The sequence below is a fragment of the Octodon degus genome, unplaced genomic scaffold (genome assembly GCF_000260255.1).
Source record: "Octodon degus isolate 3935 unplaced genomic scaffold, OctDeg1.0 scaffold00072, whole genome shotgun sequence".
Lineage (NCBI taxonomy): Eukaryota > Metazoa > Chordata > Mammalia > Rodentia > Octodontidae > Octodon > Octodon degus.
In genome coordinates, this window is record NW_004524648.1 from 1,187,973 (window position 1) to 1,214,839 (window position 26,867).

A 26,867-nucleotide genomic window follows, 5' to 3' on the forward strand; every position below is an offset into this window, starting at 1 on the left:
TTTTTGGTGGTACCAGGGATCAAACTCAGGACCTTGTACTTGCCAGGCAAGCACTTATTCCACTGAGCTATTTCCTGGCATTATGAACTGTTAAGAACAGCATATTTTGTGACTTATTCATTGTACTGATTCTCAAAGATATGCCTTGACATGCTCTTACCCTTCAGGGGGTTAGGATGATTTTGTTTGAGAAATGTGCCACACACTTGTATATGTGTTTGTAATATGGCTTTTTAAAAATTAATTCAGCTCAGAGTAAGATACTACTACTTAAGTTCCAAATACGTGGAGCAGACATGCATGAGAGAACTTTCTTTTCTTGAATTTTGTTTGCCCTTGTACCTGCTAATTGAAGTGGCTTCTGGATGTTGCTGATGAGAGAATATGAAAGAGTTGAGGGTGTGTGTACAGATTTAGAGGAAGGGAGTCATTTGGGAATATGTAATTAATTTTTATACTTTCCCCAGTAAACCATCAACCCTTTTTATGATGTCATGAGGGATTCCTTAATTTTGCAGCTGCTTCCTGATTACGTCAGAGAGGAGCCTCTCACTCCACAGCCTGGAGCTGCACTCATAGAAGAATTGGAAACAAATGAAGTGCTGAATATCTAATGGCTTCCACAGGGAGAGCTAGTTCAGACTTCCCAGGCCTTCTCCTGCAAGGTCTTCCTCAAGTATTTTTGACCCCCTGAAGTGTCTTTGTTGTACAAAGACAGTACTTGGCCCAGAGCCAAGTGGGTAGAAGCCTGGGGACTACTTTATACATACCTCCATCTCCAGGTGTTCTGCAAACTTACGTTTCTCCCCCTTTTCTACATGTCTTTTGGTGGGTGTTACCCTTCTTGAGTCCTCATGATCTTCTGAATCTGCCAAGAATATCAGTGAGAGTCCTTGATTGTTACAGTCATCCCCATCCCTTAAATTTCTTAATTAAAATAAGTAAATGCCCTCTTAGCTTTCCAACTGATCTCCTTTCCTGTTACCTTTTTCCAGATACCCTAATGTTTTAAATACTTTAATTAGATTAATTTTCATAAAATACTGTTGTTTCATTCAGAAACTTTGAGTGTCTCCTTACTATGTATTGAATTAAGTTGGAGTTCCCTATTCAGCCCTGAAGACCCTGCACTTTGTGATCTGCAGAATTACTGCTTTCTGCACATGCCTCATTACTGCTTTCTACAATCCCTCCTACATCTGCCACTTCTGTCATTGTTCACCTTTTGTAGCCTAGCTCAAAAAATATCTCTTCCATGAAACCTTCCTTCATAGATACTAGCTGAAATGAATTCTTTTCCCTCTGGGAACAGAAAGCATCTTGTTCCTATCTTCCTTGTGGCATATAATACATAATCTTGAATTATATTTACTAGGGACGTACATATTCTTCTGTTTTGCTTATTAGATTATTATCTTCTCAGGACAAGGTCCTATTTTCCTTTCTATCTTTAATTTGGCATCAAAATAAGTGTTTTGGAATTCATGGAAAAGGTCTTTTTTTTTTTTTTTTTTTTTTTTTTTTTTTTGCGGTACTGGGGATTGAACTCTAGACCTTGTGCCTGCTAGGCAGGTGCTTAAGCTGCTGAACTAACTCCCAGGCCTGGTCAATTTGGTAAGTTGGGATTTTCTTTGCCCCCCACATTTTACCACTTTTAGAAGAGCTCTAGAAGATACTAAAATTTTACAATCCTAGTCAATCCAAAGGGTTCATCAGGTATGACAGAGGGTTCTTAAGGAGAAAATGTTACTTGTCACAGTCCTCTGTCTTGTCTTGGCTGGTGTCCTGTTCAGGAAAGTATCATGGTTTACCTTATATTCAGTCAGCCTGGCTGTTCCACCATTGTGCGTGAATATTTTGCTTGGGTATAGTGGTGCTTTCCTCTAACACATTCATATAGCTCCTTAGGAAGTAAAATGCTACATCAAGAGCATGGAGATCTCTGCTTCTGCTCAGAAATTTGCCCCCCCCCCACTGTGTCTGTACAGTGAGTGCCTCCTTCCTCCTCTGTTTCCTCCAGCAACTGCCATAGGAGACTCTGTAGCTCAGGCAGCAACAGCCAAAAGAGATCCTCTCACTGCTCACTTCCTGTGGACAAGGAGTTTTGGGTGGGCTGCTAAGGAATTGTGCCAGCCCTGCATCTGACTGGTGACTGACTCATGAGAAAAGCAGCCTTATGTCTGAAAGATAAGAGCTAACAAATGGCCTCCAGGTGGTGTTGGTTTGGAAGTGACTGACCATTTCCTCTCTTTGAGGAGTTGGTAGGAAGGGAATTGGTGAGTAAGTGGTCTTGCCTGCATTTTTCTCCAGCTATTAGTGAAGCAGCCATGCAGATAGTTTTTAATGCTAGAATTGCTAGTGGACCCTGATATTCTCTGAATTATCCCATTGCTGTCAGGGTACTGGAATTATGTGTCATTCATTTTTGTCTTCCCTTAATTATTCCCTTGTTGCCAGAAGCTGTGTATGTCGAGGGAACTCTGCTAGTTCCCTTGCAGCCAGATTTTTCTGTGACCAGCTAAACATCCTACTGGCATGGTTTCTCTCTTTCTCTCTTACAAAATATGGGGCTCTGTCTAAGGAATTGATCAGAAGCAGTAGCTCTGAATCATTGTCCCTTGGCTAGGTTTAGAGATCCAGGCAGGTGGGCCTGCCTCCCTTCCCCTCCCCTCTTCCCTCTCTGCCCCTCCTGCCTCACTCCCATTTCCTGCGGGAGGATGCTTTGCCATCCTGGAGCCGTCAGGCACAGCTTTGCTTTGGCAGCACCATTGCACACACTGGTGGGAGAGGGGACGTGTTTATCACTTTTCCTGGAGATTATCTGTTTAAGCACTTCTCTGACAGTTACAATAACAAGGCAGTGTGTTGTGTTTCCCAGCAGAAGGACACTTACTGTTGAAAGATGTATAGCACTAATTAGAAATACATAACATCCGGCCACATGGCAGCCTTCTCCTGGCCGCTTCATTTCCTGATTTCATACAACTTTGACGACAGTTGGTTTATGTTTTCCATGAATATGTTCTCAGGAAAATGAGAAAGTCTCTCTGCTACATAGGAATGAGAATATTTCTGCTTGAGCAGGTATTTGGCCACAGACTACTGGGAGCTGGGTCACTCACTTGACCACAAGCAAAACTAAGTTCCCTCAGGAAAGCCACATGGAAATATTGATCCACTGTTATTTGTATATTGGGTCATTTGGAGCAGCATTCTGTTCCTTCCAGAACTTCAAAAACAGTTTGGGGCAGGATTTGTATGCTTCAATCATATTTGCTCCTGTGGCAAAGGCTGTTAGGCATAGTTGTGGTTATGTAGCATCTCTTGGAATAGCAAATTTAATTATGTCCTTTGACAAAACTAGCAATATTTCTTAATAAGAAATATTTCTGTCTGACTTTCTTGGTCAAAAGTCCCCTTCCTTGGCTTACCCCCCCCCCCAACCCTTGAGCTAGCCTGCTTTTAGAAAGAAGGTGAAAAGCTATTTTATAGTGTTAATGAGTTCTTCAGCTCATGTGAAGCTCCTGCTTTCTGACAAAAAGCCAGAGGAACCAAGGCAAATACCAAGGCAAACAATGCCTCTTCCTCCCCACCCCACACGGTTTGTTGGCCTGGTCCAGCCCAACTGCAAGGTGTTTGTCAGACTAGGGAGTGTTTTTTAAGTCTAGCCCTAAGGTGAATGGACTCTAGGAATCTAGGTGCTATTTTCTAACCCACTTATATAAGGGTAAATATACTCAAGGATACTCAAGGAGAAGTATTTTACGGCCTACAGAAGCCTTTGAGACTAAGAGCATAGCATATCATAGCAATAAGACTTGGAGCAGAACAGGCCTTCTAGAAAGTGTTAACCATGATGAGCAATCATAAAAGTGGCTTCTAGTTGCTGCTGTAAGAGGTAGTTGAGCTCTTTTAGGCAATATACCAGAGAGATTACTGGTGTTATAAGGTACCATACCTTATAAGAGCTAACCTTGATTCTCTAGAGGCCACGTTGCCCTTAAGCAGTTCCTTCTCTCCTTTGAGTCCTAGTCACTCATCTTGAACTCTGAGAGACAGTCTGGTCTGAGATACTGTTTGTCACAAGAATAGAAATGGGAGAGCCGAGGAAATAGCTTAGTGGCATAAGTGCCTACCTGGCAAGTGCAAGGTCTGAATCTGATCCCCTCTACCAAAAGAAAAAAAAAAGTTCATAAGAATAGAAATGAACATGGTGAAAGTAATTTTCTGCTATATCTCACTCTTATCCAGTGTGTTGAGAATGACTTGTCATGTCTAGTTTCTTGGAGCAAGATAGCTGCCTCATCCCTTCTAGCCTTCTGTGTACAGGCAACTTCTGAGAACCTGCCCATCGGAATGAGGAGTAATGTTTACTCAGGCTGTCAACTACCAGGATGTAGCCTCCCCTCATTATTTCCCATCTTCTTTCCTGGACTTACTCCTTCATTGCAGGCTTTGTTGCTAATTACAGGCAGGCTGCTGGCATTGTGTTGCAGGGGTCTGGATCATGCTGCATTGGAATTAACAGTAGTGGTGCCTATGGCAAGTAGAGGGAGAAATGTTGGCAGGCTTTCTTGGGGCAGTTTATGTGTCTTTCCTTCCATGCTCTTATCCTCCTTTTTCATTCTTGGACATTTGTTTTCTTTTTGTTTGGTGAGGTTTATGGCCTAAGGAGAAGACTAAAACTTATGTTCTGATTCATAAGTTGTTACCACTTCTTATGCCTACTACAGTTGATTTGGAAAATGAAAGGACTGCACCAGTGGACACTTCCATGTGGCTTTCCAGCCACATGGAAGTATTGATCCACTGTTATTTGTATATTGGGTCCTTTGGAGCAGCATTCTGTTCCTTCCAGGACTTTTTTTTTTTTTTTTTTTTTTAATTTTTTTGTGTGTGTGTGTGTGGCCAGCTCAGCCCACCAGGGGGCGGGCTAGCTGGCATGTGGTGCTGGGGGATTGAACCGTGGTTCCCTGGGCTTTGCTAAGCTTGTTCTAAGTAGGTGCTTTAGACCACTGAGCCATCTCACCAGCCCCTCCTTCCAGGACTTTAAAAGCAGTTTAAGGCAGGGTTTGTGTGCTCTGATCATATTTGCTCCTGTGGCAAAGGCTGTTAGGAGGGGCTGGTGATATGGCTCAGTGGTCTAAAGCCCCTACTTAGAACAAGCTTAGCAAAGCACATGGACCACGGTTCAATCCCCCAGCACCACATGCCAGCCAGCCCCGCCCCCTGGTGGGCTGAGCTGGCCACACACACACACACAAATAAATAAAATAAATAAATAAATAAAAAAAGGCTGTTAGGAATGGCTGTGGTTATGTAGCATCTCCTGGAGTAACAAGTTTAATTATGTCCTTTGACAAGACTAGCAAGCAGAGCTTGAGATCAAACCTGTGGATAATTATACTTTTAATACTTGGAGATTCTGAGTTTTCCTGTGTTATGGAGGAAATTAACAGATTAGCTGCTGCCAAAGCTGATGAGCTTAGTTTTTGTCTCCATTCAGTGACCTGCAGCCAGAAAGAAGTTAGCCAACGTGGGGAAAAGGGAACCCTTCTCCACTGCTGGTGGGAATGTAGACTGGTGCAACCATTATGGAAATCAGTGTGGAGAGTCCATAGAAAACTAGGACTGGAAATCCCATTTAATCCAGCTATTCCTCTACTGGGAATTTTCCCAGAGGATCTGAAAACATCATATCATAGTGATATATGTGTCCCTAGGTTTATAGCAGCACAATTTGTGATAGCCAAATCTTGGAAACAACCAAAATGTCCATCACCTGAGGAACGGATGAAAAACATGTGGTATTTTTACACAATGGAGTATTATTCAGCTATTAAGAATGATAAACTCAAAGCCTTTATATTAAAGTGGATGCCACTTGAACATATACTCATAAGTGAAATAAACCAGACACACATGTGTAAATATCGTATAATTTCCCTAGTATAAGACTCAAAAGAAGAAATGCAAATAGAAAGGTATAATACAAGTAAAAGGAAAACAAGAAATTGAGGACTAGACAATGAGGAGAGAGCAAGGAGAAGAGCTAGGAAACATGACAGAGGTAAGCCATACAGTTATATGTACAAGATAGGTAAAGCAATGATCCTGAGAATCTTCAGGAGATTTTTGAATCTAGCAGTTAATTAGAAGGATTCTCACCCTGACTAACTATATATACTGACATTTGTGAACTAAGCATCTGCACTGAAGATGGCAGTTTGAAAGTAGGTTCATGCTTGGAGTGCCTGTCATTCTGGTCTTCTGAATATGTGCTGCTTATCATGACATGCCAGTTGCTGCCATGCTGTCTCTCGGGTAGATGATTGTTTAAAAAGGAAGGGGGTGGTGAATGAAGGCAGGAGACAGGAAAAGGAGTGTTGCGGGACTGTCCTGCAACAATATTGTATATGGTTAGATTTCTGGACTTATGTGTAAGCATATGTAATTCTTTATTTCCATCTTTAAATATATTTTAATTTTTTTGTCATATTCTGTAGGGACTTTTTAAAGTTTAACATATCAATACTTGATGAAAAATACCTGTTCCATATTATGCCTAAGATGTTTGATATTCAGACAGATAGTGAGGTTAAGCTCAGCAGTCTAGGTTATATGGCAATAACAGTAAGCTTCTCTTCCAGAGGGTTAACAACCTAAGTCTGCAGACCAAAAATTAGAGAAAAAGGAGGGCCGCAGGGAAAACTAACATTTTGGCCCTAGCCTTCCAAGGTCAATTGAGACTCAGGATATGAGAGCTTATACTGTAACATCATGTAACTCAGTTGTGTCCCAAATTTTCTGATCAAGGAGATTATGGGGCCAAAGAGGAAAGTGATCGATGATGTAGAGTGTGCCTAAGGAGAGTCACATAGAGAGAAAACATTCTCTCAGGCTTTCACAGAGAGCACATTGGCCAAGCAATGGCTGTGACTCATCCACATGGCTGACACTGACAAAGGATCTACAATCTGAGGTACAGGGTCTCAGGATAAAGCCTGAGGGAATTTGACTGACCTTATGAGATCCAAAAGCTACAACTCTTGTTACATAGGTCTTGCTTTATCTTGGTCTTAACCATCCAGCAGAAAAGCATAAAAACGAAGTATAAGAAATAAAGCCATGTTGTTATGTTGAGCTGTAGGGGACTCAGGTCAGCAACTTCTGACATTGCCAGTCAGGTGGAAGACCCAATACTATTATTTGGAGTACTGGACTATTTTGGAATATTTTGCTAAGTTCACACACCTATAATATTTAAATGATGGAATTAAACAATAAAAGGGGATATAGATGAATGTGCATTTGTATCTGTGTATTCAAAATGGTTAGGATAGATATATCACTACATTCTCTTACTTCAAGGAATAGAGGGATTTGTTCTAAAAGTGTTTGTAAATCGGATATCATGTCTACATCTTGTGCAACAAATAACCACTAGGAAGGCAGTATGCAATATGTTAATTATTGGAACTGTCCTACCAATTTGATTTGAAACTGTCTTATTGCTATTTATTTCTCAATAAAATTATGGGAAAAAATAAAATAAAAAAGAAGTTAGCCAGGCTGAAAAGCTAGGAAAAGAAGGTACTGTACCAGGAACCATATTTGGTTTTTAGCCCAGGGGTCGGGGGGACCAGACCTAAAAGCACTGAGAAAGTATGTAAGTATTACATGTCAAGCACTGCTATATGTAAAATTAGCTCATTCAGTACAAAACAGGTTCATTGTGTCATGTGTGTTGTCTTAGGAACAGAGGAGGGAGACATAGAACCAAAGATTGATAATTTGGAAGAGCTTCTCCCTTCCTTCCTTCCTTCCTTCCTTCCTTCCTTCCTTCCTTCCTTCCTTCCTTCCTCCTCCTCCACCTCTTCTTCCTTCTCTTCCTCCTCTTCTTCCTCCTCCTTCTCCTTCTCTTTAAATCTGGTGATTGTGCTCCTACTGGCTATACTCATGAGACTGGGCTCATGAGGTAAATTCCTGTCACTATACCTTTACACTATCAGTAGCCAACTGAAGGCAGAGAGATCCTGCAGCTCCAGCTCATGTTACTCAACTTGGAATAGTGGGTCCTGGGAAAGTGTTGCAGCTTACACAGGTGATGCTTATGGTCATTCCCAAGTACTTATCTGTATATTGGGCATGTTGGTAAGTGCTTCACTTATATTATCTTCCATTGCTTTGTGATCCTATTTTGAGAGAGGGAATTATTATAGTGAGATAAGGAAAAGAAAGTTTAGAAATGGGCGAAGGAACCACTTATCCTAAGGTAGGGAAGTACTTACAAGCCTCCAGGTCACTAATCAGAGTTCCTTTGCCTCTCTTCAGATTGTTTTTCAGAGGAGTGTCGCTCTGTGATCCAGGAGCAAGCTGCAGCCCTTGGTCTTGCCATGTTTTCTCTCCTAGTGCAGCGCTGTACCTGCCTCCTTAAGGAATCTGCCAAAGGTAAGCAAGAGGGACACATAGCTGATGTGCTTTCCACCTCTCCAGCCCTATCCAAGAAGAGGCTCAGGGTGCTGCGTTTCCTTCTCTGTTGTCTTCCTGTACTTCCCAGTCTTTCTCTCCTATTATCCATCTCTTCCTTTTGTCCCTCCAATACCTCGTTGCCTCACTGTAGCCTGATGATGTCTCAGGCCCTCTATACTCCTTGTGGATTAGTTCCTTCCTTTTTCCTCCTTTAGTAGTGAGCAACTATACTTAAGAGCTGCTACATCTTTTTAAAGAAGCCAAAACTGTTTCCCTTTTTTATTTTGGGGGATTCTTTATGTTTATTTGCCTGTTTTTTGGGGGTGTGATACTGGGGATTAAATGAATTTCACTTTTTGTTCATAATTGATGTTTTGTTTTATCCCCTTTATTTCTGTGTTTCTTTTCAGTATCTGGTGGGTTTTGTAGCCACTGTGGGTCACCATCTTGAGAGGCTGGCTGTACCGGAGCAGGCACTATTTTAGCCCTTGGGTTTAAGTATCATGTCCTATTTCTTAAGATGCCTTAGAATTCTAGGCCTAATTGTTATAGCTGTGTAAGATAGGACTGAAGGTTACCATCTGCTATGCTCTTTCATCAGTACTGCCAAGTAGTGAGACCCCTCCGTCACACTGGCAAACTAGCTTTGTACAGGCTTCCAGCCTATGGGGCTTTTGTTCAGTGCCAGGGAGGAGCATCTTATTTTGAAACGGAGATTTATAGAATAGTTGCAGGAATGAGGCAAACAATATTTTATGTACCCTTCATCCAGATTCTTCAGATGATATTTTACCACATGGCTTTAAACTCTTTTTTTTATATACACATGCACATGCTGTTGTTGTCCTGAACCATTTAATTTTAAGTTACAGATATGGTATTCTTTAAAATACTTGAGTCTGGAGGTCAGGGATATAGTTCAGCGGCGTAAGCGCCTGCCTGGCAAGCGCATGGTCTTGAGTTCAATCCCTGGTACCGCAAAACAAAATTAAAAAAACTAAACTAAAATACTTGAGTCTGTATCCCTAATAACAAGATCATTCTCTTAATAATTATTAAAATCAAGAAATTTGCATTGAGAGCTGGGGGTATAGCTCAGCAGCACAGTACTTGCCTAGCAAGCACAGGGTCCTGAGTTTTATTCCGGGTTCCAAAAAACAAAAATCAAGAAATTAACGTTAAAAAAAAAAGAAAGAAATTAACACTGGCATAGTACTTATTGTTAAATCTATAGGCTTTATTCAATTTGTATCAATTATGCTGATTGATTATGTGATTAATTGGGATTGAACCCAGGGCTTTGCACTGAGCTATATTCCCAACCTCTTTTAATTTTTCATTTTGAGACAAGGTCTTACTCAGTTGTCCAGATTGAGCTTAAATTTGCAGTCTTCTACCTCCATCTCCCAGAGTGCCCAAATTACAGGCATACATCACTACACCTGGCTTTAATCATATCCCCCCCCTTTCTTTTATGTGGTGATGAGAATTGGACTTAAGGCCTCATGCATGCTAGGCAAGCACTGTACTAGTAAGTTATACTCCCAAACTGATCAGACATTGCATGTAGATATATCTTTAGTCTCCTTTAATCTGGAATGATTTCTCAGTTTTTCTTTGTCCTTTACTATCTTAGCACTTTTGAGAGAGTACAAGCCATTTATTTGGTAGAATGCTCCATAATTTGGGTTTCTTGATGATTTCCTCACTGCACAGATCAGACTCATAGTGATCCTTCTGTTTTCAGCCTTCCAAGCACTGGGATTGATCTTTCTTTATAATCAAAGTCAGGTTATACAATTTTGGCCAGAATTCTGTGCTAAGAAGCAGCTAAAAGGTTGGGCTATAGGCCAGAGTAGCGACATCAGCCAGGATGCAGGTAAAGTAGAAATGTCAAATGCTGTCTCCACAGGCAGACCCAGTATACTCGTTCTCTTTTTGTCGTGCTTTTCAGAATCTTTTTAGTTGTTGGCACTTGTCCTTACTTCTGGCTCCAGCTCTTCTGTGGACTTGGTCTCCCTTCCCTAAGAGCTTACTGCTAACAGCACCCAAGCTTCACTTGGGGGCCACAACAGACATAGGCCCAGTTCTCACCCTTTGCCTCTGCAGCTCAGCAGTCCTTGTCTCCTGAGGACCAGGATGACCAAGATGACATCAAGGTGTCTTCCTTCATCCTGGACCTGAAGGAACTGCTCCCCAGTGTGAAAGTATGGTCAGACTGGATGCTCGGCTACCCAGACACTTGGAATCCTCCACCCACATCCCTGGATTTGTCATCACAGTGAGTTGGCATGCCTGTTCCTCTGATGCTGCTGATCATGGCCTACCTGTACTCCTGCAAGTCCCTATTCCTTCTTGATTTTTGCTTCCTCTCACCCACAGCCCACGTGTTTTCCTGTTCCCTCCTCATTTGAATTTTGGTTTTCCTTACTTTGGAGCACCTTCGTCATCAATAATGTTTTACATTATTTTGGCTTATTTGCCAGTCCTGTTCTCCTTGAGCTCTCTCTCTTTCCCATGCTCGATAGTTTGCTCTCTGTTGTGTTGTCTTGCTCTTGCTGTATCATTCTTCATACTCACCATCTCTTCAGCTTCTTCTGAAGTCTGTTTGTTAGTGAGTGTGTGAGACTTTGTCTGTTTATTGCCCTGTTAGTTTTTCTCTTGTGTTTTTCAGTGGTCTCACTTCTGCTATGCTATCTTCTGTAGATCTCCTTGCCTCCTGTCATGACATTTAGTGTGTGAGAAGGATGAATGTGTGCACACCTCTCCTCATTCACTCATTTGTTGTCTCCTTACCTTGCCCCTGTCCCTCTTCTGCCTTTGCTGTCAGTGTCAGTGATCACTGGGGAAAGGTGCATTGGTCTAGGAGTATGTGCATCTGCCTGGATGGTACACATAAATCCGTTTAGGTTTTTTGTTGTTGTTCTGAAGTGATGATAGATCATAACCAAACTTGCCATCCTATTCTTACGTTTATAATTCTGTGGCATAAATTACATTCACAGTGTAGTATAACCAGGTATGGCTGTTTCTTGGTCCTGGTCTGGGTCTGGGTCCGGGTCTGAATCTGGGTCTGGGTCTGGGTCTGGGTCTGGGTCTGGGTCTGGGTCTGGGTTGTCTTTGACCCTGCCTGTCTGGGTCCATTATCTGTGTGTGTCTGAGCTTTTGTGTCTTAGAATCTATCTGTACTGACTGTGAAGACCTACATGTTTTTGTCTCTGCAGGATTGTCTATCTAGAGACCTTTCAGAGTGCCCATCCATGACTGCTTGTATACAGTGTCAGAATATACAATGAATGTTTAAATTTTTTAAAGACTTATTACAAAGGAAGACATACTACCTTTAATCCCCCTCAAAGTAGCCCTCCCTCTTTGAACACACTTAGCACATCATTCTTGCCACTTCCTGAAGCAGTTCTAGAGGTGCTCTTTTGTCAGTGTCTTTAAGAGGTATGATAAAAATACATTGAATGCTGCTACTGAGTCCCATTCAACTGAAAGATAGAAATATGAAAACACTACAGTGTATAGCCACTGTATTCACTGGATCCAGCACTGTGTGTGACCTTTGGCTCTTCCCCAAAGTAAAAATGACTATGAAAGGTAGGCAGCCATGATAGTACAGTTAAAGAAAATCACAAAAGAGGTCTTTATGTCTTTTAGTGTAATAATTTTTTGCATCGTTTCCTTTTCTTTCTTTCTTTTTCTTTTTTTTTTGTGTGTGTCTTTTTGAGACAGAGTCTTGCTGTGCAGCTCAGGCTGGTCTTGAGCTCACTTTGTTGCCCAAGCTGGCCTCAAACTTGCAACGATCCTCCTGCCTCAGCCTCCCGAGAGCTGAAATTGAAGGCGTGCATCACCATTCCTGGCTTTCATTATATTTTCTGAATATACCTCATATATGTGTCTGTGTATTCCATCTGTAGCCATGCGTATTGTATCCATTTGTGTTATGACCTTATCTGCCCATTTGCTTCTATGTCTCTGTGTACTTTATCTCGTCAAGGTTCATATCTCCCCATAGGGCTCTGTTTCAATGTCTGGGTCCATATTAGTCTGTATCTTTGATCCCATCTGCTTCTGTGTGTTGGATAGTTCTTGTAAGAATGTAATATTTGTATATATTCCTGAATGTTTGTGTCTATGTCCGTGTTTGTCAGTAACCATGTTGGTTTGATTGTCTCTGTGTATTCTTCTGGCTATATCTTTTTTTTTTTTAACTAGTAACTTTATTTTTTTTTTTTTTTTTTTTTTTTTTTGCGGTACCAAGGATTGAACTCAGGACCCTGCACTTGTCATGCAAGCACTTGCCACACAAATGCTTATTCTGCTGAGCTGTCTCCTTGGTCCTGTCTGACTGTCTTAAGAGCTGTTATATGAACCTGTTTGTGTGCCTACCTCTGTTTTGTGCCTTTACTGGGTGTTTGTCTATATCAAGGCTTAGTAAACTATAGCTTACTACCTAAGAATGATATACATTTTTAAATGGTTGAGAAAGGTCAAAAGAATACTATTGCATGACTTGTGAAAATTATATGAAAGTCATATTTTAATGTCTGTAATGTTATATGGGAATACAGTCATGCTTATTTACAATTGGTCTGTGGCTGGTTTCACACTAGAACTACGGAGTTGAGTAGTTGCCACAGAGACATTATGACCTACAAAGTCTAAAATAGTGACTTACCAACTAATTACAGAAAAGGATTGCTGACTTCTGATTTTTTTTTTTTTTTTTAACTCGGAATAAAACTCAGGACCTTGTGCTTGCCAGGCAAGCATTTGTACCACTGAGCTATATCTCCGGCCCCTGACTTCTGATCTTGCATCCCATTTTTCTCAGTTAGCTGTGCTGACTATGCATCTCTCTTTCTCCTATTCCTTTCTTCTCATTTCTACCTCTCTGTCACTTCCTTTCTTTCTGCCTTATCCCGTCTGTTTCTCCTTTCTCTCTTCCTCTGCTTCCCATGCATACATTCTCTGCTTTATAGTCTCTGGTGAATATGTGCTCTGAAAGTTCCTTCAGATTCAGTGTAGTGTACATTCTGTTTTGGAGCATTCATACCCAGTACCTCATCATTCATCTCCAGGGCTCTTTTCTTGGAGTGGGAAAATACTGAAGGATAAAGTGTGGAGACCTTGGTGCTGTGAGGGAACAGGAATGAGGAGGGAGTTTTTCTTGGTCGGTGACCAGCTGTGAGTATCTCCTAGACTCATGGGTGACTCACAGAGGAAAGGTGCAGCAAAGATTTCTGGTCAGCAGTTATTGATCTTTCTGTGTGAGCTATATAGTTTTGACTCTTCCCCTTTCTTTGCTTCTAAATTTTTTTCTTATTCCTTAACCTGAGGGGTACTTCTGGACTGTTATTCTCACTCTCCACAGTTCTAGCTCTACAACTGTGTGGACTGTGCTCATAGTATTAGACAGTTGCATCCTTCCCAAGAGCCCCCTACATTACAAAATGCACTCCATGGTGAGGCCTCATGAGTTGAGATTGAATACTTGAGTTGGGTAATGAAGCCAAGCAAGGGAACCAATAGACCTACTGGATAGGGGACAGTTGTTTCCCAGCAGTGATGTCCAAAGAGTTAACATGTACAGCCTCAGGTTATAAATGTGTAATGTGGACTGGGAAATTGCAATTTTGGGAAGAAAAAATTCTAGGAAAGGCTCAGCTCTCCAAGTATCTAAGACACTGCTTCTGAGTATGTACAGGATCCACTGAGTAGTCCCTCCATGCTGAGTAGTCCCTCCTTCCTCTTGTGGATGGAGATGCAGAACCTCTGTCCCTTTCCTTAGGCACCTGTCCTCACAGCCACAGGTTCCCCAGATGTGATCCACCCATATTCTGAACCATTAAGTTTGTTAATTCTTCTGTAGCATTTCTCTCTTCATCCCTCCTCCCCTTCTCACTCCTTCTGGCTTTTTGGCTGAGGAACCTTCTACTCCCTTTAGGATATTCCTAAACCACAGGAAGTGAGCCTCATTTGCTTGAGGTGCCAAGTCTGTTTTCCCTTTGAATGCTGCAGCAAATGGCCCATTGCTGCCTCTACGAGCTGCTGCCCATCTTTGGGCAAGGACTCATTGTGCAGCAGGGCACATGGTCCAAGCTACAGCCATCTCTAGTTAGGACAAGAGGGTTGGGATCTTTTATTTTATTTTTTTTAGGGAAGAGTACAGGGTGTTCAGGGTCTCACTACTAGATTGGACTTGTAGTGATTCTCCTATTTACAGCCTCCCAAGTGCTGGATTACAGATGCGTGTTACCACACCCAGTCTCAATTACTGTCTCAGGGCACTCCAGGGACGGGGCCAACACTGCAGGCCCAGAATCGAACCCCTGGCCCCTGTCCCTGCTTACAGGCACTTTAGTCCGCTGAGCTATTTGGCCTGCCCTGGGTTGGGATATTTGAACATATTTGCTTTGTCTTTCCAGGCTTTTCTTTACAAAGAGAGCAAATCTGATGCAATAATATTTTGACTCTCATTGTCCAGTAAGTTTCTGTGGCCCTAGATACCACTTACTCTCTTGTGAATCCAAAATATACTTGAGAAATCATTGTCATCAAGAATTAGGTCCCCTTCTGGACCATCTATCTCTGCAGTCAGATCAGCAGCTGGCTGTCTCTGGCAGGCAAGTTTAAGGGAAGGGCTTTGCTGTCCCCAGGTAAGACCTTGTGGCAAGGTTTTGTTTTGTTTTATTTTTTAATCTTTTATTTATTTGGTGCAGGGCCTCACTACGCAGCTCAAACTTGTAGTAATCCTCCTGTCTCAGCCTCCCCAGCACTGGGATTATAGGCTTGTGCTACCCTGCCTGATTTTGGTAGTCGACAGGGCTCACTTGGGGTTCTCAGACTGGCCAACATGATATGTGGTGCCTGGGGTTGAACCTGGGTCCTTGCGCTTGCCAGGCAATCACTCAGACCACTGAGCTATCTCCCCAGCCCCAATGACACGGCTTTTAAAGGGATATTGGCACTATTCAGCAGAACAAACCTGATCTGACTAGTACTCAAGGTAGTCCCCACTTCATAGGCTTCAAATCTAAACATTAGAAAAGTGGAATATAAATTTTACCTTCCCACTTTCTCCAAAAGTAAATACCATGGTTGAGAGATTGGCAAGTTAAGGTGGTTCTGTGCCACTGAGCTATATTCCCAGTCCTTCAAATGTGTATTTTTGTACCAACTAATCTTCCATGTGGGGCGGGCAGTTTTTCTTTTAAGGCCATAGAGAATGACATACTCTTAAGAGTTCTGTGCATATTAGAATTCTAAACACTGCAACATTTGTAGGGTCCTTGTCATGATACTCATTTTGAATGGTTTAGGAATATCCTCAAGGGAGTAGAAAGGAAATGGTTTCCATTTAATGCCTCTCCTTCACATGTTTTCATTGTTTCTTGCCTGCATTTATTCTTGGCAAAGACAAATTTCTTTGATCCTGAAATAAGGTTCACCAGGTAGTCTGTAGTTCCACTTGGTTTTCCTTCAGAAACTTCACTCCCAAATGATCCTTTTGACATGTTGGACCCTTAATTTGTTTTGCTCCGTTCATTCTCTCCCTGTTGTTCATTTGTTATCTCTGTGTATGATTAGGGAATCATTGTACAGCATCCTCCAGTATCCTAGGGCAATTCCAAAGCTCATTAGTCTCCTTCATTCTTTTTTCTTTACCTTTGTACCTTTTTCTTCTAGTCAAATCTACTTTTCCTAGGGATTAACAGGCACATATGGAATACCTAGGATGATGATGACAAGAACATCATTGGCACTGGAGAGTGATAAGGACCATTTGTTTCTTCCCTCCTAGTGGCACTTAGTAGGTCTGTGTGCTGGAGTCAGAATGTAAGTAGACTTTGCATTTACATCTGTTGGTAGTTGTAATAGGATAGGTTCATATCCCAGGAGATACCAGGTATAGAGTAAAATAGCAGGATGCAGAAAGTGGCTTTGTCCACTGTAAAAGTCAGTATGGTCTGTGCTTGTAGAATAGACTGTGATGCTTGGAGGGACCGTCTACTTGACCTATATGCTAACATAGTTTCTTCCATCCCAGGCCTCCTATGATAAGGGACAGATAGCTGCTCCCCACTTTACCAAATGAACATGAGAATTGTAAATGACAGCTGATGGAGACATAAAGGGCAGCAGGTTTTCATAAGAGGACCTCTTATATCCCAGTATTTCAGGCAGGGCCATAGCAGTGGGACAGTCTACCTCATTTCAGTCTCTGCTGTAGCCAGATCTTCTCTCATCTTGAGCTCTAGTTCTCAGTAAGTGAAAGAGTCAGGGGACTTTGAGAACATCCAAACCTAGCCCAGCTGTGGCAGTTGGTTTATTGCTTTCAGCTGGTACTTGAACCCAGGTCCTGGTCTTGGAGGCTTTCCCAGGTTTAATCCCCAGAGCTTTCTCTGCAGCTGTATGACACTGCGCTGACCCCGAATGAGGATAGGAAAATAGAACCAGTGCCAAGCCAGAGTCTCTTTTTCATTTGGAGTCTGGCTGTCTGCCCATGACCAGGGTTACATAATGGGAAACATAGCTGGGGCTCTGGAGAGCCCGTGTTTCACCAGGCTGCCCAGACCTTCGCATTCTGATGCTATATATCTTCCTAATTGTAGCTCAGATGCATTTATCACACTGTTGGATTGGTGTACTGTTAAAAAAAAGAAAAAAAGAAAAAAGAAAGAAAACTCTAGAAATTCCCAGACTTGCTCCTTTTCCATGGCTTGTCCTATATAGTCTGCAGAGCAGGCTGAAAAAGGCTTATAGAGAATCTTCTAAAGTACTATCATATGGGAGAAATAGGGATGTGTAAGGAATAAACAGTAAGCTAATTTACTGAGGAAGCCTTTGTATGTTAACCTTGTAGATGCGATAAAAATTTCTGAGTTAAAAAAAAAAAACTAGCTAGTTCACTCACCCTCATGGGGCAGCTCTGAACTAAGTACTGATCCCAAGTCTAATCAGCACCTCTTCAAGGACGCTTAATACGTCTTCCCAAAAGGGCATTTTCAGAGGTCACTAAGTAATAGCCCATCAGCACTTCCCTGAAGGAAGTGGTAGTGACTGTGGGAAGCCCCTTTGCTACCCTGGCTCCCCACCCAGTCTCCCTGGCTCCAAGCTGGGGCGCCAGCACCGCAGCCTGGCACCAGGGGGTTCCTCTTCCTTCAAGTGCGGAGTGTGGTGTACACGTGATCTCTCCCACAGCAGGAGCCTCTGTCTCCTCCCCACTCCTCCCACAGGACTCCTTGTGAGAGGAAGGGGTGTTGGCCTAAGGCTTCAGTCTGACCCCAGCAGGGTACAGCAACTGACCCCAGGGAGAGTACTTTCAGCTCTGGGCTGAGGTTATTTGGGTCCAGTGTGTGCTAAACTGAGAAGACGTGTTGGAGTGGTTACAGCTAAGAGTTTGGAGAGGCAGGAACCGTGAGAATCCACACCAGGGAGGCCATAGAGGGCTCCACTCATGCCATAGAGATGTCAGGATCCCCTAGGGGCTGCTCTTTCCCAAAACACAGTGCTGATGGGTTTAACACACTATAATGATGTGACAGAGGCTATGTATATGAATGTGGCTTGGGAAAACTAAAATCAAATAAGGCTCTGACCTAGAGAGGGCTTGGGGAGAGGACATAGTAGAGGTACTCTGGTACCTGGAATGAGGCTATTGTGACCTGTTATTGGCACAGAGCTTTATTTAGCTGCACTGCTTAGAATGCTAAGAAACAGAATCACTGAGCTTCAGAATTTGATTTGCCCTATTGGGCAGAGTTGATTCAGAGTTGGACACTTTTTCTAAGGCCCAAGTTGGCTTCTTTGTATAAGATAGGACTATAGTAAGGATCATCTTCAAATGGATCTTACATTCTTTAGTGGTCACCCAATAAATAGTTCTTATTCTTGGATGATTATGTCTTTTTGCCCATGACCTTAATCCTAGAACAGTGTCCTGGGATGCATCTAATAAATACTGTTTTTAGTTCCTAAGCCTCAGGAGAGAGCTGCTCCCCATATTGAGGGAGATTTCTCCCCATATTCAACACATTCCAGGGCATATTACAGTACCTAGTCCTGAAGTACCAGAACCATTTCTTTATCCCATGCAGACAGGCTCAACATTACATCTTGGCTTTCTAAAGGGGCATCCTAAGCCATTTGAAGCCCAAGTAATATTCTTTAACTTTACCAGACTTGTTGGATTTAGGTCCATTTCTGCTGTTAGCTACTCATAGTTTCTCTGGTTGTGTTAAGAAGTCCTCCAGGGCAGTGATGGGCTTATGTTGGCCACTGAACAAGTGAATTGGAGAGGTATGGGCTCCAAAAGTGAATTTAGTTTTCAAAAGCAAACACTGCATATCTTAGAGAATTTCTCTCATTGTGGTATTTTGTCTTTCCCTTTGGTGGATATCATCCATGGCTTTGTTTTCCAGTTTCTTTGTGCCTACTTTCTGTACCATCTTTGGCTATATTTCCACATCTCGTCATCCCAGGAACCAAAAAATCCAACTTGTTTCCCATCTATAGTATTTCTCTGATCTTCTATAACTCAGAAATACAATGCAGGGCTTCTTCTCACTCAGCTCTTTCCGGGTTTGTTCTGCAGCTGTGGAGTTCGAATGTTAGTGTTTAAACAAGCTGGTATTACACAGGAAATGGCCACCTCCACAGGCCCCTGCAGGCTTGTAACATGGGGTCATTGTACTTGATATTAATCACCAGTCAGCCTCTTCCCCCAGTAAAAATATGAAGGAGTGTGTGAGTACTTAGTCCTCCTTAGTCTTTCTAGAAAGAAAGACTTGAGTTGAGTCCTGGTCAGACTTTTCCAAACTGTCACTGTTCCTTGGCCTCACCCCAGTTGTAGCTTTTACAGGAGTCCTAACTGACCCCTTCCCTATAAACCTGACAATTCTGACTTCTAGGTTCTAGGTAAGGAGGCAGATTGTCATGGTATAACATGCCTCACATATTGCACCTTAATCTTTCAGGGCATGTTTTAGTTATATAACATATCCTATGCGAGATCTCTAGAATTTTAGAAATGCAGAAACCCACTGGCCCACCTTAGAGCAGAGCTTCTTAGCTCCCTGAACTGAAGTGCCTTTTCTTAATGCTATTTGCAGAACTAACCCCAGCCTGAAGGGTTAATCTGATTCCCCAAGTCAATATTCCCCAAACAACCAGCCAAGAGTGTGTGTTGGTTCATTTCTGTGAAATGTGTTTCCCCAGTCACCTGGGCTGGCCTGGGCTGCATTGTATCGGCCAGCAGCTGCACTGCACTCAAACTGACAGCTACATTAAACCTTGGAATTCTAAGGCAATAAAAAGTAAATTAACTCTTTTTTTTTTTTTTTTTTTTTTCCTTTCCTGGTGGAGTAAGTGAATGCATGTCTATAGGGAAGTGAGTGGGCTTTGGTTCTGAGTTCATACCTCTAACTAGTCACTACTGGTCTGTCCCAGGCTAGGATCTGGTGTTCAGACTCCAGCTAAGGATCTGCTTACCTGGTGTGTGGTGTGTTCTGTGGGACGGGACCCATGGGTCACCCTGTAACTGCTGATCGCTGTGTATTAATCACATCCCAGCTGCTGAGACTCCCTTGCCACCATTTGGGGCGCCATGAATGGGTTTATTGAGCACAATTTCATATTCTCTGGCTGCTCTGTGTCTGTTTGGTGTTGAATGCACCCTAACATTAGTAGGATTTGGTGGACTTTGGGAGCTTCCCCAAAATATAAGTTGAACTAGAACAAGTCAGAAGGATTTTACTGAGCCCCAACACTCTAGAGGGTCCATAGAAAAATCAAAGGTGAGATTATCAGAAAAACCTTTTGGGGAGTCATTTCCAAAGCTTTCCCAGAAGGTTGGGAGCTGTTTAAACAGCTCCTCATACGCATAAGAATTTGATCTTGGGTTCTTTAGCCAACATTGAATCCTTAGGGTCCAAGAGCTAGTATAGGGGATGAAGGTTTAAAAGACACTGGTTGAAATAAGAAACTAAAACAGGAAGAAGTTACACTTTTCTCCTTGTATTCAGACAGGAAACTGTTCAACCATGGAATTGACCTCCCAGCCCAAAGACTTGATTAGGGTAAGCTGAGGTCATATTGCCACTATTCCAGAAATTAACTTGTCCCCTTTCAAATGCCAGCTCAGGCATTTCACCTGCATTTTCAAAGCACCTCTCCATTTTTTTAGTATTAGTTTCCTGATTCTCTTCACATCCAAACACACTGCTGTAGAGAATCACTAAATAGCCTAGGCATACCTATGTGATTGTGTTCATGTCTGTGGTGTTCAGTGAAATGAAATAACTTATGGTATGAAATGTGATCTGAGCTTGGACAGTCCCACTGAGATACCAAAAGAAAGCAGCTACTCAGAATCAGAGTTCAAATATAAGATTGGGCTGAATTGACCAGAGCAGAAGTGACCTTTCATTGAAACATTTTATGTATTCCCTTGGTTCTTATCAGTCTAGGTTGACCCTTGGACCATTTTTATTTATATTTCTGAGTTGGGAACTTGTGATACTTCCTATGTCTTTTGGCACTAGATGCTGTCTTACAAAATCAACATTAGGGTAGGAGCTCTCATTTACCTTATTTTTATAATGAGTCTTAAGGTTTTGGCACAAGGTGGGTGGTAATAGGCAAAAGGCAGATGTGGGCAGGGGTCCCTAGTGGTGGCCAACAATCTCTGGGAGGAGTCACTTTTGGTTTATCTGAGCCTTAGGGGACAGGAGAGCATAGTAATGAGAACCACATGGTACCACATATTTCTTCCTTTTGGATCCAAGATGGTAGGGGTGGGAAGATAAGAGGGTTTTGGGGCCTCCCACAGTGGCAGCCGTGGGTGATTTTCTGCCGCCCTTCCCTGGCTGGGATGCTGCTGCTCACACCCTTACCCTACCCCCCAATTATGTCCTACTGCGACCTCAACCTGCACAGCACCAGCCAGGGCCCCAAAGCCAAGAATTCAGCTTGGAGACTTTTCACCTTCTTCCTTCTCACTGTCGTCTTTCCTGTTTATTTTCTAAATTGCTGCTCTGCAGTAGAGCAGTGCTTGTTGGCCAAAGCTCACCAGCACTGTGGGATCAGACTCAGGCAGTGGGCTCAAGTGGCCAGCAGGGCACAGGGGGAGGAAGTGGAGAACTGGAAGAACCTCCCTGTGCGTCTCCCATGGGCAGCACTAACCTCAGAGGCAGCCCTGAACAGCCCTATCACATCCGGTGCTTGTCTCTGCAGCCGGGACCAGAGGATAAACTATCAGAGCTGTGGGGCAGTGCATCATTCCTCTTATTATTTTCTTCTCTGCAGATGGGGTCGTGGAAAGTTCAGTTCCTTTTAACCCTCAAAGTTCTGTTTATTCTACAGCTGGTAGCCTGAATGCTGCGTTTCCCATTACATCACAAAGGGGCTCAGGCAGATCTCTGCACAGAAACGTGTTGCAACTGTTTATTTTTTTCCATATTTAAACATTTCTGACAGCCAAACCAGGCTGAGCCAAAAGATGGAGCTTTGTGAATGAGTCTGGTTGTCAGTGTCTGTGCAGAGAGGCTTTAGAAAACTCTCATCCCTCTGGTGATTCTTCTCAAACATGTTCTTTTTCCTGGGCAAAGCCTGTGAAGTGAGTTACTTCTGCAGTACACGTGTGTTGATTATGTGCTGTTGTGTGATTAATGGGGGTATGTTCCACCTGGTTCCCAGGACACTCTTGAAAACAAGATGTTTCATTTCATTGCCTTTTCCTAGTGCAGTGAATACAGTAAATAAACCATTGCAACCTCTTCCACCTGGAGCCAATCACGGAGTTCCCATACCTCTCTCCCTCCTTCTCCTCTAGCATCACCTTCAGTGACATATCCCTTGAATGCCCTGTCTTCTGCCATCTCCCAAAGGTTCTTAGTCTCAAGGAAAAATAAATTGCTTAGGTCTGAGGCCCCTCCCTCTAGACAGGATTTATGCATGGTCACTCCCCCTGGGAGATTCCAGGATGATTCTACAACCCTCCTTTGCTTATTTTCTTTTGTGCCCCACCTCCTGAACCTAATTGTGAAACTTTTCTTTGTAATTCTTCTATACATTTTGTTCCTTTTGGAGTAAAACTTATCACTCAGAGGTTATTGCTTATTCCAGATTTCTAGGTTAGGAGCTCTTGCTTATTCCAGATTCCTAGGTTAAGGGCTCTTCTGGAGGAGAAAGACAAATCTATAAATTTGGCAGGCAGTGCATTGACCACAACTTGAGATATCCCTGGGCAGGCACTCACCAAACTGGGAATTTGAACCCACAGTAGATGAAAACATGTGATAATGGATAAAGAAATGAATCCTCTTTTGTAATTCTATTTAGAATTTTAAATGAGAGCTAAACTTCGCATTTAGAGGTTTTCTTCTCAGGTTCCACCAGGGCTTGCAATCATGATGACCAGCCATCCTGCTTTACCCAGAACTGGAGGGTTTAGAGAGATATGATACCTTGAGTGTTGAAGGTGGGACAATCCTAGAATGACTAGTCAACCTGTATCTAACCGTCTGTAAGTGAGAGACGGGAGGGAATGGGATGGTCAAGACAGCACTGATAGTGGTTCATCTGCTGAAATGTTTGAGAAGCTTTACCTTCTTGAGTGGATTTTGCCAGGCCAGGAATTAGGTTTTCTTTGAATCTGTGGTTGATTGGAAGAGATTTCTAAAGCACAGAAAAAGGAAAACCCACAAAACTCTGCAGTGTGACTGGACCCCCTCTAGCTGTGTTTGGAAGAAGAAGGCTGGTGTCATTGCTGTCTGTGTGATACATACTTGGTTGCTGAAGGAAGGGGAGATTCTTGGAGCTGCCTCAGGCACTGGGTATCTAGAATGTTTCAGTAAGCATTTCAGCATTGTCTGGAAAGGAGACAGGACTTGCATTAGGCAACTACTTCTCCAAATTCTTTTGCCCTCTCTGGTTAGGATTTTAAAACTCCCCCTAATCAATTTAAACTTTGTACAGAGGGACACTCATACCTCCATTACTGCCTTGGGCACAGTTTTAAATTCTAGCATTTTTAGTATGATTTCTTGGCAGCTGCCAGCTTGGACAACATTTGCTGCAAGTATTCTGCACACAAATGCTGAGTGTACTTTTATGGGTCCCTCTTTAGACATGCTCTTCTTTCTGACCTTACTTTTCACAGGGTTGCTGTGGATGTATGGTCAACGCTTGCTGATTTCTGTAACATACTGACTGCAGTGAATCAGTCTGAGGTGCCACTGTACAAGGACCCGGATGATGACCTCACCCTTCTTATCCTGGAAGAGGATCGGCTTCTCTCAGGCTTTGTCCCATTGCTAGCTGCCCCTCAGGACCCCTGCTACGTGGAGAAAACCTCGGATAAGGTCAGCACAAGGCCAAACATCTCTCCCCATTCACCCCTCCTCTTATTTCTCCAGACTTTTTTTTATTCTTGGGAAGTTTTCTGTGCAAACGGAACATGATTAAGTCATTGAAAAGGGTGTTAAGGGAAAATATCGACCTTTTAGCCGCTGACATCCAACTCTATGTCCTGAAAAAAAGCCTTCCCAACTTCCTTTGGGGTGTGTGTGTGTGTGTGTATGCGCGTGCGCGTGTGTGCGCTCACTGGCATGTTGTATATACGATCATTTCCTCACTTGTTTAAATAGTGCAGCTTGTGTTGGCAGTGCTCTCACTCATCTCCAAATGGTTTGCATCATGCTTAAAGCACCCTCCTTCCTCCCCCCTTCCTTCTTCCCCCAGCCACAAAACTCTACACTAGGAAAACAGCCAGGGCTTTTTCCCTTCTCTAAGGAGGAGAGTGATAAATAGGTGACTAGAGAGAAGCAGACACCATGTGTTAACTTACAAAAAAAGCTTTTAGGAATATGAAACATTCCTCGCTGCCTGGTTTCTATTTTCCTTCATCTAAGGACTGTATTTTAACCTGAATTTTTTTGGTTTTGTTTGTTTTTTGTTTTTTCTTTGTTTTTTAGTCTGTTTATACAAAATAAAGCCCATTCCCTGTTGCACTGGTAAGGACTGTGGAGCTCCTGGTCTCTGCTTAACAGTTGGGTCTTCAGCCAAGTAGAGAGTAAAACAGTCTGGGCTGCTTCATTTTCTTGTGAGAGCCCTTCTGCTAAGAAAGTAGTATCCACGGACCTTGTGGGCAAAGTCTTTTATGCTGAGACGGGGAGACCCTATGTCTTACTTTTCTTCAGGGTCTTTAGCATCATATCTCAATGGGGGAAAGTCCTTTGGGTAGGAGTCCATGGATGACGACTTCTAAGGAAGAAGTCTTTTGACCTAGAAAAAGTATACACTAGGGACAAAGATAGAGGTTTTTAAAGAAGTCAATAAAAATAAATTCCAAGCTGGGTGTGGTAGTGTATCTTTGTAATCCAAACTACTAGGAAGGCTGAGGCAGAAGGATTGTAGCTTCTAAGCCACCCTCAGCATTGTAATGAGATACTGAGCTATGTGTGGTGGTACCTGCCTATACTTCCATCACTTGGGAGGCAGAAGCAGGAAGATGGCCATGAGTTTGAGGCCCTCTTGGGCTGCATGACTTCAAGGCCAACTTGAATTACTTAGTGAGACCTAACTTTAAAAAAAGTCTTGAAAATGTGGTTTTATATTGAATATAAAATTTTAAAACCTTGTTCTCAGTATTTATTCGTTGTAGAATATTTTTAAAACACAAAAATATATCTAATCCCATTATTTAGAGTTAATATTGCTGTCACTTTTATAATCATATTTAATTTTCAGTACACACACATACACCTTTCTTTCGCTCTTTTTTTTTTTTTTTTTTTTTTTTTTTGGTGGTACGGGAATCAAACTCAGAACCTTGGTGCTTGCCTGGAAGGCGCTTAAGCTGCTTAGCTGTCTCACAGGCCCCATTTTTTTTTTTTTTCTTTTTAATACCATTTGTGCTAGGGTAGGCTAGGGATGAGGCTCAGTGATAGAATGTTTCACTAGCAGGCACAAGATTCTGGCTAACTGAGCTGATTAGAATGGGTATATCAGAGAGAATGTTTAGGAACTCAGCCCTTTAGAAATTTGAAGAAGAGAGACATTTTTTCATACTTCTACTGGTCATTACAGAGAAATGTAAAATATCTCATGAACTAACCAATGGCAGCAACATGATCACTTTCATTACTGGTAATGATTAGTCACAGTTTTGGTCTAGCTTGGATGCTCATTCAGCAGACATTTACTGAGTATACATTGCCCACACTACATGGAACATATAAGGCAAATATTCTATTTTGGGTCATATATAAAGATGTCAATAACAATACATTTTATTTGAGCTGGTAGTAATCCCATGAAGGCATTGCTTTATGATCGTTGATTTGGCACTTATCATTTCTCAAACATGTTGTATGGAGCTCTAATTTTGTAGGTTTTGAGTTTTTTGTAGAAAATTCTTTGTGATATGATCATATGTAGACATCTGAAAGGTAGTGCAGTATAGCTAGTGAGAAAGGGGAGGACTAGAAATGTTTGTGTGACTTCAAAAGCCATGTTCTAATGAATGATTTGTTATCCAGGATTTACTTCAAATAAGCTGGGCAGAGGGAGGTAACAGTATAAATTAGAAGGAAAAAGAACCAAGTATTACTCATTTTTAATCTGAGTAACAAATATTTTGAGACCAATATAGTACTTCACTTTTTTTGTTTGTTTGTTTGTACCAAGAATTGAACTCAGGACCTCATACTTGCAAGGCACATGCTGCACCATTAAGCTAAATCCTCTTTACTTTTGTATATGTGTGAAATTTTCCATGTATACTTTCAGAGGAAGCACAGCCATTCTTCATAAAATCTTTATTTTAAACCATTTTTTGTGGTACGAGGAATCCAACTCAAGGACTTTATTAATGCTAGGCAAGGGCTTTTTTTCACAGAGCTAAGACCTCACCAGGTCTGGATAGCCATTTTTAAATCAAAATAAATGAACCAAACTGCCCCTCCTTTTTTCTTTTGAAATAGGGTGAATCTGTGTGGTTCAGGCTGGCCTTGAACTTTGAACTATGTAGCCTAGGCTGGCCTCAAACTTGTGATAACCCTCCTGCCTCAATCACAGAGATACTGGGATTAAAGGCATGTACCACTATGCCTTGCCCTTCCTGCCATATATAATTCCTTGAGTTCTGGAGGAAGTAATAATGAAGTTAAAATTTTTCAGCCCCTAAGCTATGTTCTATACACATTATTTCATTTCTCATACACAAGATAAAATAAAACAGTAATTTTAAAAAACAGAAAGTTCAGGTTGTGTGTTTGAGCTTCATAAATGCTGTCTTGTTTTGTTGATACAGGATCTCACTTTGTAGTGCAGGCTAACCTTGAACTCACTATGTAGTCCAGGCTGGCATCAAAAATCCTTACCAG

The 26,867-nt window shown here is 42.2% G+C and overlaps 1 protein-coding gene across 1 annotated transcript in view; it reads left to right on the plus strand.

Moving 5' to 3' along the window:
• The window catches only part of Smg6 (SMG6, nonsense mediated mRNA decay factor), a 284,260-nt gene that overhangs the window by 125,315 nt on the left and 132,078 nt on the right, over positions 1-26,867 (plus strand). The window contains exons 7-9 of the mRNA XM_023719819.1: positions 8,335-8,451; positions 10,582-10,753; positions 23,642-23,843. Of these exons, the coding sequence (XP_023575587.1) occupies positions 8,335-8,451; positions 10,582-10,753; positions 23,642-23,843 (491 nt within the window). The remainder of the gene's footprint in view (positions 1-8,334; positions 8,452-10,581; positions 10,754-23,641; positions 23,844-26,867) is intronic.